Raw genomic sequence first — 16,819 nt, 5'->3', positions numbered from 1 at the left:
TGCAACAACAGATGCTTAGCAAAGTTAGCATAGCAGAGATAGCCTGATAAACTGTCGGCTCGCAACTGGTCTCGCCAAATTTCATTCACGGCAGTGACGGCACGTCTAACTTTAGTAAAAAAAATGCTCAAAAAGAATAACTTATGAAATTTTTTCAAATGCATATGAAGTATGTCGGAATTGGATCTGGAGTGGTTCGGGACTTTGGCCGTCGGGAACGTGAACGGGTCCGGAGAGAGTACGAGAAGGGCCGACTGCGCTGTCGGGGCAGCACTGCTATGTACTTATGAGTTATGGTTAGTAGCCTCTATCGTCAATGGTGACCACTGGCCAGCTTGACTATACTCGTATATACGATAAACAGTAAACACCCATTTGGCCATTTCTAATATTACACAGTTGAACATCTTTTTCGTTTTTGCTGTTACATATTTTTGCGAAAATCTTATGTTTCCGAAAACAACTTCTTACTTACAGATATGCGAAAGTTGACGAAACAAACCGAATCGGCGAATCCTCAACATATGTCCTAGTGGCGACCGCCTACGTTTGACAGCGAAAGATTACAGTAGTATTTTATTACCCTACAGCTGTTAGGGATGACGCTAGTACGTCACCATCTCCCGTGCATATGCAGTACTTATTAGCATTACACGTACGTCTTATCATTACCTGTTGCACCGCATTAACTGTGTTTAGCACTTGGCTCGATAGTCAAGACAGGTACGAGCAGTACACATACGATCAGCATTACACTGTTGCGATAACACTGGGCTTTGAAGTTCTGATCCGCTGAATGTTTTGTCAGAGAACTTTAGTCGAGGAGTTATGATCGCACAGCTCTGGAATTTCTTATGATTACTGGTTTCGACTAATAAAAGCGTAACGGAAGTCGAGCGGTGTTTCTCCCGTAGATTTTCATAGAAAATCGTTCTTCTTCCTAGCCTGCCCCGTGGCATGGCTATCATGGTAGCAGATACTAAGATCCGCCAAATCTGAGCATAATTTCATATTGGAAGCAATATCTCATCTTTGTCGGAAGTTGGTGTGGTGGACGCTGATTCTCCAAAGCAATATCGTCGTGAACTTTTATTGTACAGCATTGCCCTTTATTGGGATTAACTGACAGCAATATCTCGAGCCTAGTTGCAGAGTTTTGGTTTTCGTGGACTGCGGAGCGGTGAGCCACGGTGCGCGAAACCCGTGCAGTTTGGACGTGGGGTGGTGTTGCGGTGAGACACGGTTCCCGAAACTCCGTGCAGCAAGGATTGTGGATAGTCGAAGCAGTGAGTTGCCAGCAAGGCTGGTTAACTGTTTGAAACTTTCACCTTACAACTGCAGTTTTCCTTTTCTTTTGGTTTCGTTTTGAAAATTAACTGGAAGTAAGGGACAACAGCATTGTACACAGCATTAATCTCGCATTTGACAAAATACACAGCAGTTTATCTTTTGTACAGCATTTCACACATTTAGACACAGCATATTTCAGGATTAAAATACAGTTTTACAGACTGTATTTTAGCATTGGAAACATTAATTTTTCGCATTATTCTGACCTTTTAAAGTCGGAATTTTTAAAATTTCCGCATTAAACGATCAACGTCTGACCTAGACGTTGAACGGCAGTGCGTCATTTGTCTCGAGCGTCAACCTGTTGCTGCCTGAACAGCCCAGGCACAGCATTTCCGCATAGCAGCTCATTCAGACTGGCACAATTCATTGTGCCAGCTGAAGATTTTAAACTGTGATAAGCACGTGCCTAGCACGCCTTGCACTAGAAACTGAAAACAAGTTACGTAACGCGTGCAGCATGTAGCTGCACGCGCCCTGCATTACTGATTGATTTGTCGGTGCATAATTTCAATAAAGCGATATATCTGTAATTAAAGCAGTATTGTGAAAATCTGTAGGCAGCATGGAAGAGAAGCGGTCTCCTGTGAGAGACTTGCTTAATGCTGTCGGAAGTCGCATTTTCAAACCGGCCCAGGTCGTTAATAAACCTGGTGCACAAAAGCAGCAAGAAGAAGCAGTCGGAAAGAAAACTCAGAAAAGTAAAGCAGTATCCAGCAAAACAGCAGCAGTAAAACATAATGTGAATACTCGTGCGCATGCTCGTGCGCATAATCCGCAGTCAGCGTTTGCATTATTAGCTGATGCTGCCATTCAAAATACAGGAGCGGCAGCATTTGCGCGTAGCAGTAAACTGCAAAGATCACCAGCATCTACATCGGCACTTAGCGCACTTAGTGCTAATGCCGAAAAATTACCGGAAAGGTCAGCATCATCAGCCTCGCAGGTTTCGTATCAGTCTATCGCTAGCAATATCACTCATGATTCAGAATTAATATCAATTTCTGATCGCGATCAAGAAATTGCATTTGGTGACGAGCATGAACTGACGTATATTGATAAAAGTCAACAAGCATTGTCGAAGCAGTTACCTGTTGATAACGGTGATAATAATGAGCATATTGAACCTTCTAGCAATGAGTCGGATATTCCGCTCAATTTATCGGTCAACAGATCTCCATCTGAGGAGAGTCTGTCCAGTAATCCAGCATTTCATTCTCCGATGCATAGTTCTCCTAAAGAACTTTTACCGGAAAATACGCAGCAGCATTACGATGAAATTCAAGCATTATTGCATAAGACACAGCAAGATTTGGTAGATACGAGTAATCGCTATAAGGAATTAACTGAGCATAATGAAAAATTAAAAGCAAAATTACTGAAAGCACATGATGAAATTTTTCGTCGTAGAGAAGAAAGTAAGCATGCAAATGATGTCTGCAAGGCATGGTCAGAAGAGAAGAAGCAATATGAACAAGTTATTGAAGCGCATGAAGCAACTGAAACAAGGTATAAAGCAGAAATTGATCGGCAGTTCCAAGTACTAAATTCTTGGAAGCATGAAATTATTAAGCTCCGTGCAGAAGCAGAAGAGCATAATAAAAGCATACCGCAAGCAGAGGCTATTACTAAAATGGCTGATCAGTTGAATAAATATAAGGATAAATATAAGCATGAACAGGCTGAGCGTCTAAAAATCTCAGAAGAATTAACGGCCACAGTAAATTCCTCGCAGATGTATAAAGCACATGGAGAGCAATACGAAAAGTTGTATGAAGATTTGCATAAAGAACATGCTGGATCGTATCGCAGAATTATTAAAGCATAAATGTGTCATTAATAAGCAGCATAAATCAGCAGTAGTTGACATCAGTGATGATGATGTTGAAGCTGCACCGGTTGTACGGAGAGCAGCCGAATCTCAGCAAGATGATATTACGCAGAAATTAATTACCGCATTACAGGCAGTAAAGCCCGCAGTACACTTTAAAGGCAAATTTAGCGGTAACAAGGACGATGTGGAATCGTTCCTTGTTCAACTGGATAAGACCGCATTAACGTACGGTTGGGATGACGCAACTAAAATTATTGAATTCAGCAATGCATTAGAGAAAGATGCGAAGCAGTGGTACGGTTCTGCATCTGTCGCGGTGGATGCACCGACCAGCTTCGACGAATGGAAAAAAGCATTTGTGGAGCGCTTTGGCGATCGCGATAAAGCAATTAACGCATTAAATAAATTAGCTACGAGAACATTTGATAAAAATAAGGAAAGCATTGATGCATACTATCAAGCAATGTGTACCTTGCGCGACCGGGCAGGTTTTGCCGGTCCGCCGGAGCATTTCGTGAATTACCTCATCCAAGGGTTACGCACGTTTAAAGCATTAAAGGATGATATTGTTCTGCGCAAGCCACGTACGCCCGCTGAATTTCTAAGCGAGGCCAGGTACCTAGAATCAATGATGCCCAGTAGATACAGTACAGATGAGTACTCGGTAAATGTACTGCAGCAGTCTACTTCCGGCAATATTGTACAGCAGAAGCCGTTTAACCCGGCAAATAAATTTAATAGACAGCAGTTTAGAAGCAGTAATCGAGTAAATCCAGCAGCAAACAGCAAGCTGTCGTATGCGCAGGCAGCTGCGCAGCCGGCAACTGTGAGCAATAATCAACCGGCACCACAACAGCAGTCGCGTGCCGGTCCGCAGCAGGGCCCTCGCAATGTGCGTACCACACCGCGCCCTGGTATACCGTATTGTACGCATTGTGTAGTGGAAGGCCACATAACAGAGAACTGTTGGTGGAAAGACCTTCCACAACATCAGAACCCTAATTATAGGAAGTACCATTGGCCTAGCGGTGAACAACGAACACGCAGGCAGTTTGAGGCATTCCAGGCTAGGAGAGCAGAAAGGTCCGGCTCCTCGTCGCCGGCCAGCTCACGCAGTACATCGCCTGTATTGAGGCAAGGTGGTAACGGCATTGGTCGAGGGAACCCACGGGCGCCGGTATTCCGGATGCCCGAGGGACCTCCGCCTGTATCCCAGCAGAATGCATTTGCAGCATTTATGCCGGATAATGAACCAGACAGTTCAGACAGCAGTGACAGCAGTAGCGTTAGCAGTGAATGCAGTGAGTCTTTAAACGAGTAAGGGCGGCAGGTCCTGGCACTGCCAAGCCCAAACCACGTAAACCGCCAGATAAACAGCATGTGAATGTACAAGGATATACAGTATATATTCCACAGCAATGTACTTTGGTACACGCTTCTGTGCAGCAAGTTGGCACTGTAGTTTCTGAACCAAAGCATGAAAGGATGTTGTTTCATAATGTTAAAATCAGCAATATGCAAGTCAAAGCATTAATTGATACAGGGGCGGAAACGTCCCTGATATCACAAGCATTTTGTGCTGAAAACAAATTACGTACTTTACCGTTAAATAAAGCACTACATATCTGTGGAGTCGGTGGTAGCCGTTACTTCACCGTGACTCATTATTGTCAGCAATATGTAACAATAGGACAGCAAAGAATTTTGCACAGCATGTATGTAAAACCAACATCGGATAAAATATTACTAATTCTGGGACAGGATTTCCTTAAACAAGCAGCGTACACAGTCGAAAAGAACAAACTAGTCAGTATTAAGTTCCTGCAGCCGGTTGCTGGCGACCGGTCAAAGCAGCTGATCACTGCCTCTGTAGGAAATGTATCAGCTTTCCCCAAACCAGTGGCACTGGTCCAGGAAAAAGCTGCGGTATTGCGCGCGCCTAAGACCTTTTCTAAACCCGTAGTATTGGCCAGTACTAGGGTTGACGTAAACAGTAACCTTCTGAAGGAAATCGAAAGTACTTGTCAATATTCCCAGAATTATGTAACTTTGAAAGAAAAGCATGGTAATGCAGTAGTTGAAAGGAAAGTAAAAGCACGAGCATTTATATCGGCAATAAATAAGTACTCCGCACATTTGCTTGAGCAACATGAAGCGAAATCTTCCCCTGTACCAGTGGCACCGCCACAAGTACAGTGTAAGAAAACTAATAGCAATAAAATTGTTGTACCAGTAAACCAGCAGCAGAATAAAGCAGTAAATACTGTATCTAGCACTACTGTAACTAAACGCAATGGTAATGTTATACGTGAGCTTGATGATAGAATGTTGCAGCATTTATTAGCATATCGTCAATGCGAAAATTGGAAGCGAGAAATGCATGTTATATTGCGTGATTATAGCCACAGCATTATGAAGCTGCATAAATTAAAGCAGAAGTATGAAAAGCATGGTTATTCGCAATATGAAATTGAAGAGTTTAATCGTCTCAGCAGAGAGCATGATGAACTGTTTACCGATCTGTATTACCATACAGTACAACGGCGTCGAGAACTAAAATCCTCGTTAAAAGCATTACATATTGCAATGCCGGAAATACTTAAAACTCCTATAAAGCAATTTTGGCGACAACCAGGTTTAGTTTTCCGAAAGCAGTTGTTTAAAGCATTTGATGCCGAGCCAAATTTTTTAGCACCCCCGCAAGTAAGGTCAGTGCGCCCTAAAATGAATATGAGAAAGCAAGTTAGTTTTAAAGGGACTACGCAGGTTAAAGTCTATGACCACAGTAGCCCAGCATCTGCTGTAAAATCACGCAAAATTATTGTTAAAGCAAAGCCTAAAAAGGGCGCACTGCCGTTGGATAAGCCGTTAATTTTGCAGCCGTACGAATGGCCAATTACGAAGAAAAATCGTGCTAAGAAAGAAGTTAGCGAAACTATTGTTTTTAAAACTCATCCGTACGATGCAAATAACGAGCAGTGTACGAGTACAGATAATAACGAAGCAATTAACCACAATAATGTCAGCAGTAGTGAACCACTAGAGAAATGTACGAGTACTGATGATAATATTACGGTAGCAGTGGATAACAATACTGCAGATACTGAAGCATTTATTAATAACATTACAGCAATAGAAGAACCTGAAATTAAGGAAAAATTTCGCATCAGAGCAGTAAACGTGTATGCATCGGAATCGTTCATTTTACCCGCTAAAGAAGTAACTTGGACATCTGTTTGGCGCTAAGCCGAAATACGGTCAAGAGTTGAAACTGAATTGTTCATGTTCTCAGCTAATCCAGCATTATATTCCAAAGCAAGATTAGTACCGATAGAAGGACTAGTAAAACCAGAGAATAGAGCATTCTGACGTACAGATTGCTAATTACAGCAATCAGAAGCGCATTATTAAAAAAGGCACTTTTATCGGCATTATAGAGACGTACGAAGAGGTCGAAGGTCCGTTGGTATTGGCTACTAGCATTAAGGAGCGTACTCCTGAAGAGGTACAAGAAATTAAGGAAGCAATATCGCAAATGAATTTCTATGAAGGCTTAACGCCCGATGAACGCAAAGAATGGGAAGAACTATTTCTGCAGTACGGAAATGTTTTTCCTACAAAAAGCCGCATGTTTAATACGGTAGATACGTCGGTAAAGCATCACATCGATACGGGCGATGCCCGTCCGATAAAAAGCCAGCCTCATCGTACGAGTTGGCGAGGTCGTCAACTCATACAGCAGCATGTCAATGATATGCTATTAATGGGAATTATCCGACCAAGCAGTAGCGACTGGAGTTTTCCTGTTGTACTTCCAAGTAAGCGTAACGCAGACGGCAGCATTGGTACACGCTTCTGCGTAAATTATATTAAATTGAATAATGTCACTAAAAAGAATAACTATCCACTCCCAAAATCCAGATGAGGTTTTAAGCAATGTCGCAGGATACAACATTTATTTTACGTTTGATTGTCAGTCTGGATTTTGGCAAATCCCGATGGCTCAAGATAGCATTGAAAAGACAGCATTTGTTACGCAAGACGGCCTGTGGGAATTCACCCGCATGCCGTTTGGTGTTTGCAATGGACCAGCCACATTCCAGGCTGCCATTGACAAGGCATTGATTAAATTAAGGCATTTAAATATTTTCGCATATTTAGACGACATAATCGTCCCAGCCAAAACATTGGCTGAAGCTAAACAAAAATTCAAGCATTATTTAAGTGTCTAGAAGAAGCAGGTTTTACTGTGAAACCGAGTAAATGTCATATCGCAAAGCCTGAGTTGCATTTCTTGGGCCATATCGTCTCCCAAGCATGGAATAACTACAGATCCGATAAAATTAAAGCAATAGAACAATTTAAGCAGCCTACTACTGAGAAAGAATTACGATCTTTCCTCGGATTGGCAAATTACTATAGAAAATTCATTAAGCAATATGCGCACAAAACTAAGGATTTGTACCTCATTACTGGCAAAAGATGCCGATGTGAAGAGACTGGAATGAAAAGCATGCATTAGAATTTGTTGATATTAAAAGCTGCATTGAGCAATGCGCCTGTACTTGCAAAATTTGATTATACGAAAGCCGATAACAATAGAATGTGACGCCAGTTATACTGGCATAGGAGCAATATTGCATCAGGACGATCATCCGATCGCCTATGCAAGCCGATTACTGCATGCAGCTGAAAAAACTACGCAATAACTGAGCTAGAATGTTTAGCTGTTATTTACGCAGTACGTAAGTTTAAGCCATACATTGATCATGCGCCGTTTACGGTGCAGACAGATCATCAAGCATTAGCAAATCTTTTGAGATCTGCATCTCACAAGCAAGGTTTAAATGGTCGTTTGACGCGTTGGGCATTAGAGCTGGTAGTTGGATATTACTATTAAATATCGCCCAGGTAAAATGTGCGATAATGCGGATGCATTAAGCAGAAATCCTGTTGACCCAGCCATCCCCGAAGATGACTGGGATGATTATTTTAGCACTCGTGACATTCGTATGGTTAGCATTACCCACCCGGAAGGGACGGCTGAAACTGAGCTTGAAGGTGAAGATGTCGAAAATAATTTTAAGTTCTTAAGAACCGAGCAACTGCGTGATCCGCATATCGTAAAAGAAATTAACTCATTAAAAGAAAAAGAGGAATCTGGAGCAATAGTTGCAAAACCGCAGCATTACCAGTTGTGGAATGGTGTTCTGTATCGCATTGCAGTAGCAAATGATAAGTACGTGCGAAAGTTCGTCGTACCAAGACATATGGTAAATGGTTACATCCGCATTAATCATGACGTGCCGGCGTCTGGCCATCTAGGCAGACAAAGGACGTACAATCAGATAAGCGCACGCTTCTACTGGGACAATATGGTCAGTGACATCGATAAATATGTAAGCAGTTGTTTGGACTGCCAGTTGAGGAAATCGCAACGTAAGCCGCAACCAGGTAAACTTTTGCATGTTCCCGTTGGTGAACCGTTCTACCGCATGCAAATCGACATAAAAGGTCCGTTAAAGCAATCAAAGAGCAAAAATAAATGTATCATCGTAGCAATAGATGAACTGACTAAGTTCGTAATAGCGAAAGCAGTACCAGATGAAAAAGCAATAACAGTAGCACAATTTCTCATTTATGATGTGATTTTACCGTATGGTGCTCCGCAAGTACTTAATTCTGATAGAGGATCGCACTTTATGAATCAAATAATAGAAGCAGTGGCAAAGTTGACGAAGATAAAGCACCATTTTGGTACCGCATACCACAGCATCGGTCGAGGTCTCGTAGAGAGACAAATGCAGTGGATAGCAGATAGCTTATCCATGTATGCGCAGAAAGGCACCCAGGATCGCTGGGATGAGTTTCTTCCTTTCGTTGTTGCAGCATATAATCGGACAGTACATAAAACTACAAAGCATTCGCCTTTTACATGCTTTATGGTAGGGAGCAAACGTTGCCCATTGATACCATTACGAAGACTAATCTTCCTGAGGACTACGTCTCTGTAGAAGATTATTTAGATCGTTTAAAATGGAAATTAAATCGAGCGCATGAAATTGCTCGTATTTATATTCAGCAAGGTTACGAAGCATCAGCAGAGCAGTATAATCGTAAGAAAGTCGATGGCGATTTTCGAGTCGGTGATTACATACTTTTACGTAAAGCAGAGCAGTCGAAAGATGAAAATAAATCATTACGTAGCCGTTATGATGGTCCTTATGTGATTGAGGATATTCCTCGTCCAAATACAGCAATAATTAAATTACTATCTGATTTGAGCAATGTCCAGGAAGTAGCATACCAGCGCATGAAACCTTATCGTGGCAAACAATCTGGCGAAAAGATTGTTTTTAAGCCATCGGAAATGCTTAATTACAGCAATACTGATAAAAGCAGTGATAGCAATAATAATGTACCTAGTACATCAGCAGAAAACAAGTCATTGAAAGTGAAAATTAAACGCAATAAGCTGTCAGTACCTACTACCGTACTGAAAAAAGCAGAATCTTTGCCAGCTGATATTGATAAATTAGTGGATAATAACGATGTGCGCAATAGTGGCCAACAACCTGTTGAGAAAGAGCGCAATAGTACTGTAGTTACTTCTGATAGCAATAATGTTGTTAACGAGAAGGAGCAGTCAGATACTGATAGTAATTACAGTACTGAGCATTCCGATAATGACAACAGCAATAAAATTAATAAACCCGCAATAGTTAAGAAAGTAATTCCGGAAACTACCGCAGTAGTACGCCCAAAGCAAACAATAGCTGATTTACGCGCACGTGAACTTGCAGACGCGTTTAGTAAAGAAAATCAGGAAATTGTTAACCGCATGTTACGTGGTACATCCCGCAGAAAACCACTGTTTCCGCAGTAGTATGTAAGCAGTACTCGAATTGCATTAAGCAGTCAATGGCTATCATGGTACAGAGCAGTCGTTTTGTTATCAAGCATTAAATTCTGATTGTACTCGTATCTACGAGTACATAAAGTCTGCATGTAAACCGTAGCACTTATCGTGCTTACGAATAATTTTAATGTCCCATACTTCTATTGAAAATAAGCAGTAAATTTAACTTTAATTAATTTGCAATAAATTGCAGTTGTGAGTAGATGAAAGTACAGCAGGTTACTCCACAATAGCAAGCATTAACGCAATTGTTTTCTGTAGTTATGGCCGACCAGCAGTGTCCGAACTGTGCCCGCACAGGACGCTTGTGTGTGACGTGCATCCTCAAGCAGGCGCCGAATGTACAACAGCGCGTCTTTATGCTGCACCTGGAAGCACTACTGGGCAATTACCAGGCATTCCAGTGTCTCCTGTTGCGCGCCCACTGGGAGCATGTCATCGTCAACCGTGACTACTACGAACAAATTCGTGTCGCAGTCGATCATTTCCGCAGTACGAAGGATGGCTGGAGCAAGGCACAGCATGTACCGACATGGGACGAGATGAAAGCACAGGAGCAGCAGCATCACCAGCTCATGTCGCAAGCACGCCAGCAGTTGAACGCTGAAGAGCAGCCTCCAGTCCAGCATGATCAGTCTGCCGTAGCAATGCCAGCCGCCTTAGTTCAGCAGCAGTGGAATACCGTTGGTCGTCAGCCGTTTGGTGCACGCCACTTTCCTGACCGCTCAACGGTAACCATCATTAATAAACCTCGCAATGACCGCACTTTATTAATTAAACCCAAGCATGCTATTAAAAATAACAAGCAATATCCGCAGGTGCCTCAGAATCCGCAGCAGCGCCGAGCCGATGCACCGGCAGCACAGCCACGCCAGTACAGCACCCGCATGCCTAATTTGCCAGCTGCGGATGAGCGCGCCGACCGCATTCTGCTGACGTTGGGTTTTGATAAGCATGACCAGCGCAAACTGATGAAAGGCATGTTAACCCGTACGATGAGCACACTGGACCGCTTTCTGGCGAATTCCGGTTTACTGGAAGAGATGCAAGCGGAAAAGTATAACTACCGTGATGATCGCCCGAAGAAGGAAGAACGCGATATCCGTACGGTTATCTTCGCAGCAATGGCATGCCCTCAGCATTACATCCTGAGAATTTCGAACACAGCATTCTGACTATCGATATTGAAGCATTGAGTCAACTTGTGTACCATCCGCGTAAAAGCATGATCCCGTACTTGTTCAATTTCATTAGTCCAGATGCGAACGGTGCAAACCTGTTGTACGCCGGTCGTGTAGCAATATTCACCGATGAGATGTTGGTCATGATGAAGGAAGAGCAAGATTTTCGTAGCATGGACCGTCGTAAACAGCAGATTATGGTGAATTACGTCCGTTTGTATTTTGGTGCATTGCTGGGACATCACGGATGTCATAAGCAGTTGGCCGACGCTCCGCATGAAGACAGCGCTTTCTTTCACGAAGCAATAGTTAATCTTGGTCCGACACTGAACGTACAGGACAAGATCGACCGCATTCGCCATGCAATGGAAATTGGTTTGGAGAAAGTTGCTGGAAAGCCAGTTGAGCAGTTGGTAGTAAATCCGCATGATGCCGTGGAAAACGTTCTCACTCAGTTGCAGAAGTTGAAGGACAAGTACGAGCCGCAAGGCGGACAACAGCAGCAAGTCGCACAAAATCAGCCGCAGCACCAGCCAGTGTTCAACTTGAACCCGCAGGGAAACGCTGCACAGTTGCAAGGTATTATCCCGGCAGGTGAGAATGCCGCAATGGACGAAGTCGAAGACTCAAGTAAATCAGATGATCAGAGCAGTAGTAATAGCAATATCAATGGCAATTCGCATGATAACAGTAAATTAAGTGCAGTTGTTTCTGAACAGGTGGCGGATAGTGTGGCGCAGTTGAATTTCTCCGCAGAAACTATGGAGCATTCGGGAAAAGAGCAGTAGTTTGAATAGCATGTACTGAATTACTAAGCAATATTTATTTTGTAAATTAGCATTATTTTTCTGTAATCAATATTTCTTTTGAATTCCGCAATAGACTTGATTTGTCAGCATTTTTCTTCGATGGACGATAGACTGACAGCCTCACAGGCGCAGTCTGGATGTGGATCGCGAATTGACACGCAGCCTTATAGGCGGTGTCGGAATGAGTGGACATTTAACGGTGGAATGGATTTTTGATAATTTTTGTGTTCCTGTTTAACCAAAGTACTAACAGATCTCGATGGATATTTCTTCAGTTTATTGAGCTTAACTCATGATTTCATTTTATTTTCATTAAACAGCCGATCAGTGACTGGTAAGTTGTGTGAGCGACAGTGTAAAGTGGATTTTGAAGCAGTAAAATTCTTCAGACGCAGTGTCGAAATTTTCCGCATTAACGATTGTATAGCATTAATCATGAAAGCAATACAAATTTTGACGCAATACGGACTAGCTCCGCGGCAGACCCGGTATAGCTAGCGTACACTGCAGCACATGCACTGGAAAAAGGCATAGCAAGGCGCCTGGTTAATCCCCAGTTTGGCCGTCGCAATAGCCTCGGAGGACCTCGGATCCCCACCAGTGGCATGTTAGGGATGACGCTAGTACGTCACCATCTCCCGTGCATATGCAGTACTTATTAGCATTACACGTACGTCTTATCATTACCTGTTGCACCGCATTAACTGTGTTTAGCACTTGGCTCGATAGTCAAGACAGGTACGAGCAGTACACATACGATCAGCATTACACTGTTGCGATAACACTGGGCTTTGAAGTTCTGATCCGCTGAATGTTTTGTCAGAGAACTTTAGTCGAGGAGTTATGATCGCACAGCTCTGGAATTTCTTATGATTACTGGTTTCGACTAATAAAAGCGTAACGGAAGTCGAGCGGTGTTTCTCCCGTAGATTTTCATAGAAAATCGTTCTTCTTCCTAGCCTGCCCCGTGGCATGGCTATCACAGCGACTGATGGTGAGGTGAGCAATATGCAACAACCAGTCAACCACGGCCCATCGGCCACGACTTCAGTAGTAATCAAGCTGTCATTTTTCAAACATTTTCCAAATGAGCAGATCCATAATTTTCATATTTTTCTATTTAAAAAGATTTTAGGAAGTCACGCGTGCGTTTCAGTTGCGCTAACTGCAGTAGGTTTATAGGACTAACACGAGGTACCGAGAAATCTACTTATTCTGAATCTTCCTTACTTGCTTCAAAGTTGAAAACAAATTATATTAAAGCCAGAGTTTTTCATTTTCTGGTAAAACTGAAGAGTCATCCAAAAGTGTCAGTTCAAGGTGCCTGCAGTTTTCCGAGTTTTGCGTTCCATATCACTGGACATTGCATTTGGAGTTAGTGATTCCTCCACCTGGGGTTTCTTACGGTTTTTGGACGTGATATCGAAACAGGAAAATGCCCAGCCAAATTGAAACCGCGATAGGTAAGACAGGCTTTTAATGTTTCTTGGGTGGATTTAACCCTATCTGCATCAGCAAAAGTAACGAAAACATTGTCATTATGTACATTAATTTGTTTGTCGGAATGCAAAATTTCACAACCTTAAAACAAACTTATGAAAAACCATGTTTATAGTATTTTGCAATTTTAAGTAAAAGTATCGAGTAGTAAAATGATTCTGCGAAATAATTATGTCAAAAGGTTCTCCTAACAATGCACAATTAATGAAGTAAAAGAACTGATGAAGTAATTGTAATTTGTTATGGAGTTGTAAACTCTGCAGTCTAAACGTAAATTATTTGTATGGTTTTATCGATACGAGCCTGGTAATCCTTGTTGCAGAGAAAGCCACAGATGGCCACAACACCACGGAAAATTGGCATGACATCATGGAGATCGTGGATATGATAGAAACACAATCAAATGGGTAAAAAATTCCTGCTAATGAGTTGATGAATTCGTAAATCTGTTCAGTGTGCGTGTTTATGCGGACTAATTGGAACTGCTAATAGGAATTTGATTGTTATTGATGGCATTGTAGAGCGAAGGAAGTGCTGCGCTGTTTGCTAAAGCGTCTGAAACATCGTGATCCACACGTGGCGCTCCATGCTCTTACCGTTCTGAATGCCTGCGTGGTGAATGGCAAACGGAAATTCCATCTGGAAGTGGCTTCGCGAACTTTTGACGATGAAGTGCGAGCCATTCTTCAGAATACCTACGTGAGTATTTAAACAGGGTTTTTTTGTGAATTTTTGGTTCTTGACGCGTTAGAAGCATTTTCTTACTTCAGAATTATCCACGTCCCCTCATTGAGCGCCTGTGTCAAACTATTAAAAAATGGGCGGAAACCGAATTTAAATCCGATTCCGCTTTAACGTGAGGAGAAAATGCGTTGCTCAGGACCCGAGTTTGTTAAAGAAATCAGCTAATTATGCGTTGTATTTGTTTAGTATCATTCCAACCCTTTATAATCACATTAAGAATACCAATCCGGAATACATCACCGAGGTAATAGTTATATAGAGAATTAGAGTGGATATAGAGAATTACTCTTATATAGAGAATATAAAGAATTACTGTTGATCTACGCGTGTTAATAAATGTCCAACTTGATGTAAGCACAGATTTTGGTGTACAAAAATTAAATAACAGGAGCTTTGTCTAAACGAAACCGACTTTATTTTATGATTTTATTTTAAGGCTGTTCTGGGAACAAAATCGACAGTATCACAGCCGGCTTCCTCAAAAACGGAAAATCCAGCGGCGTCTGCCAAACAAAAGGAGGAAGAGGATTTTGCTAAAGCTATTGCTCTTTCCTTGCAAGAAGAAGAGAAAAAGAAGCGGACTACAGCGGCATTTTCGGCATTGTACCCCAGCATGAGCGACAGTGGACCGTCGAAAAATGAGCCTGTCTATGCTACGGTCAAATCCAAGGAACCTCGCAAAGTCAGGGCGATGTATGATTTTGAAGCGGTGGAAGATAATGAATTGACCTTTAAGGCTGGCGAAATTCTTCTTGTGCTCGACGATAGGTGGGTGGCATAAAGGTTAATTTTCCAGATTGTCGTATGTGATTACGTACAGTACTTTCTTTGAGAAAACTGAACATTTTTGAATGAAATTAGTTGCAAGACATATTATTACAGACATTTTCTGAACATCTAAACTGTGTTCTATCGTTTTTTAAACATGAATGGCGGAAGCTTGCGAAGATACGTAGAATGATGTTACATACTTGTACAAGTACAGCATTGTCGTTTTATGATTAATGTTTTATGTTTTAGTGTGGTAGACGTTGGTACTCCCAGTCGTATGAATATTGCAGTATTTGAACATCGTGTTTTGTGATATCGAAGTCTGGAGTCTGACTGTCAAACTGCAAAACGGACATGAAAGACCATCAGTGTTTGTATGTTTGTGATCCTAATTGTATATTTGCAGTGATCCTAACTGGTGGAAAGGGTCAAACACTCGTGGAGAGGGATTATTTCCAACTAATTTTGTAACGAGCGACTTGAATTGGGAGCCTCAGAATGGTGAAATGTTTCATAGAAGTGGCTGGACTTGCAGTCGTGTTACTAATTTTGTTCTTTTACAGAGTTTCCTGGTGGGCAGAAAAAGCAGTCGAACGACACTGGCAGCGCTGCATCGGTGCCAGTTGAACAGAAGCCGGTGGAAATTGATGAAGCTTTAATTGATAAGACGTTGAATATGATCCATGACGCAGATCCAACGGGAGAACGACCAGATCCAGCTGATTTACTCACCCTTGAAGGTTAACAATTGAAATTAGTGGGTTTTGTTCGTTCACGTAATTACGATTGCCGATTGTGATTGCAGATCAGTGCAATCGTATGTTTCCCCTAACTGACACTGAGCTGCAGAAAACAGATCGTTTGCAGACAAGTTTGGATGAGTTGTCCGCTCAGTTGACGGATGCACTGGCCATGTATGATTCTGTGATGAAAGAGCAGGCGGCTCAGTTAAACACAGGAACGTATGCACCGCAGCCTGTGGACCCTGGAATGGCTCAGGCTTATAGAGTAAGTTCTCCAATCGATGTCTGCGCATTTGACTCTGTATTAAGAAGTACTACCTCTTACTGATAGAAAAAATTTTGAAGGCAATCGCGATCAGAATCACGCATGCTTAAGACAGAAACTGCTTAAATTTGAATTAATTTTTGCGCATTCAACGAAATAAGGTTCAATATCTTCGTTGTTACAGTACTACGGACAGCAGCCGGGTGTTGCTGCTCCGGGCGCAGTTATGGCAGGATCTCATCAGTATCCACAGCCAAATTACCACCCAGGCCCTGTAGACCCATCGGCCGCATATGCAGGTCAACATCCCGGTTTCCAGCCGTATAATCCCAGCCCAGCAAAGCTCGCATCGGCCGCAGGTTCCATTCCAGCGACGCAGCCAAATTACGCATCGCATGTGGTTGATCCGAACGTGTATGCCCCTTCCGCTCATAATTATCCCACTAATATGTAGTACCAGATGGAATCGAAGATTTTATAGATTTCATTTATCTAGATATTTTTTTTCTCTGGGATATTGTGGATATTGTCCTTCGTTTTAAGCATGGCATGTGTTTGTTTGTTGTCCGTTATTGGTCGTTCGGTTTGTAATTATTGCACAGATTTTTTCGGTGTAAATGGCGCATACTGTGGCCTGCGATTACTTATTTCATTTAGTTCGTAAATGATTCGGCAGAAATACTGAATGAACTAAAAATTACAA

At 42.2% G+C, this 16,819-nt stretch overlaps 1 protein-coding gene across 5 annotated transcripts; it reads left to right on the top strand.

The window, feature by feature from the left end:
- Positions 1–598: 598 nt before the first annotated feature.
- On the top strand, positions 599–16,749 carry LOC129581864 (signal transducing adapter molecule 1-like). Of its 5 annotated transcripts, none has more exons than XM_055473137.1 (14): positions 599–1,286; positions 10,365–10,834; positions 10,922–11,878; positions 12,004–12,427; positions 13,408–13,556; positions 13,916–14,000; positions 14,115–14,292; positions 14,364–14,449; positions 14,524–14,581; positions 14,774–15,105; positions 15,515–15,609; positions 15,672–15,848; positions 15,914–16,116; positions 16,301–16,749. In XM_055473137.1, exons 5-14 carry the CDS (start codon positions 13,529–13,531, stop codon positions 16,568–16,570), a joined length of 1,512 nt encoding a protein of 503 aa, XP_055329112.1. In that variant the 5' UTR covers positions 599–1,286; positions 10,365–10,834; positions 10,922–11,878; positions 12,004–12,427; positions 13,408–13,528; the 3' UTR covers positions 16,571–16,749. The 5 variants fall into 5 exon arrangements, with proteins under 5 accessions (XP_055329112.1, XP_055329111.1, XP_055329114.1 ...); XM_055473136.1 differs by having other exon boundaries at positions 10,922–11,914; XM_055473139.1 differs by lacking the exons at positions 599–1,286; positions 10,365–10,834; positions 10,922–11,878; positions 12,004–12,427 and adding an exon at positions 12,458–13,087.
- The last annotated feature ends 70 nt before the right edge of the window (positions 16,750–16,819 follow it).

The sequence above is a fragment of the Paramacrobiotus metropolitanus genome, unplaced genomic scaffold (assembly GCF_019649055.1).
Source record: "Paramacrobiotus metropolitanus isolate TYO unplaced genomic scaffold, Prichtersi_v1.0 Parri_scaffold0000006, whole genome shotgun sequence".
Classification (NCBI taxonomy): Eukaryota; Metazoa; Tardigrada; class Eutardigrada; order Parachela; family Macrobiotidae; genus Paramacrobiotus; species Paramacrobiotus metropolitanus.
The sequence above is the reverse complement of the archived record's forward strand: the minus strand, read 5'-3'. Positions and strand labels throughout refer to the sequence as shown.

What these genes read in the sequence shown, in the direction of transcription:
- LOC129581864 (XM_055473137.1), top strand. Translation starts at nt 13,529, where the DNA reads ATGCCCAGCCAAATTGAAACCGCGATAG. An exon ending in CTTCTTGTGCTCGACGATAG is followed by an intron (nt 15,106 to 15,514) that starts GTGGGTGGCATA and finishes GTATATTTGCAG; the next exon opens with TGATCCTAACTGGTGGAAAG. An exon ending in GAATTGGGAGCCTCAGAATG is followed by an intron (nt 15,610 to 15,671) that starts GTGAAATGTTTC and finishes GTTCTTTTACAG; the next exon opens with AGTTTCCTGGTGGGCAGAAA.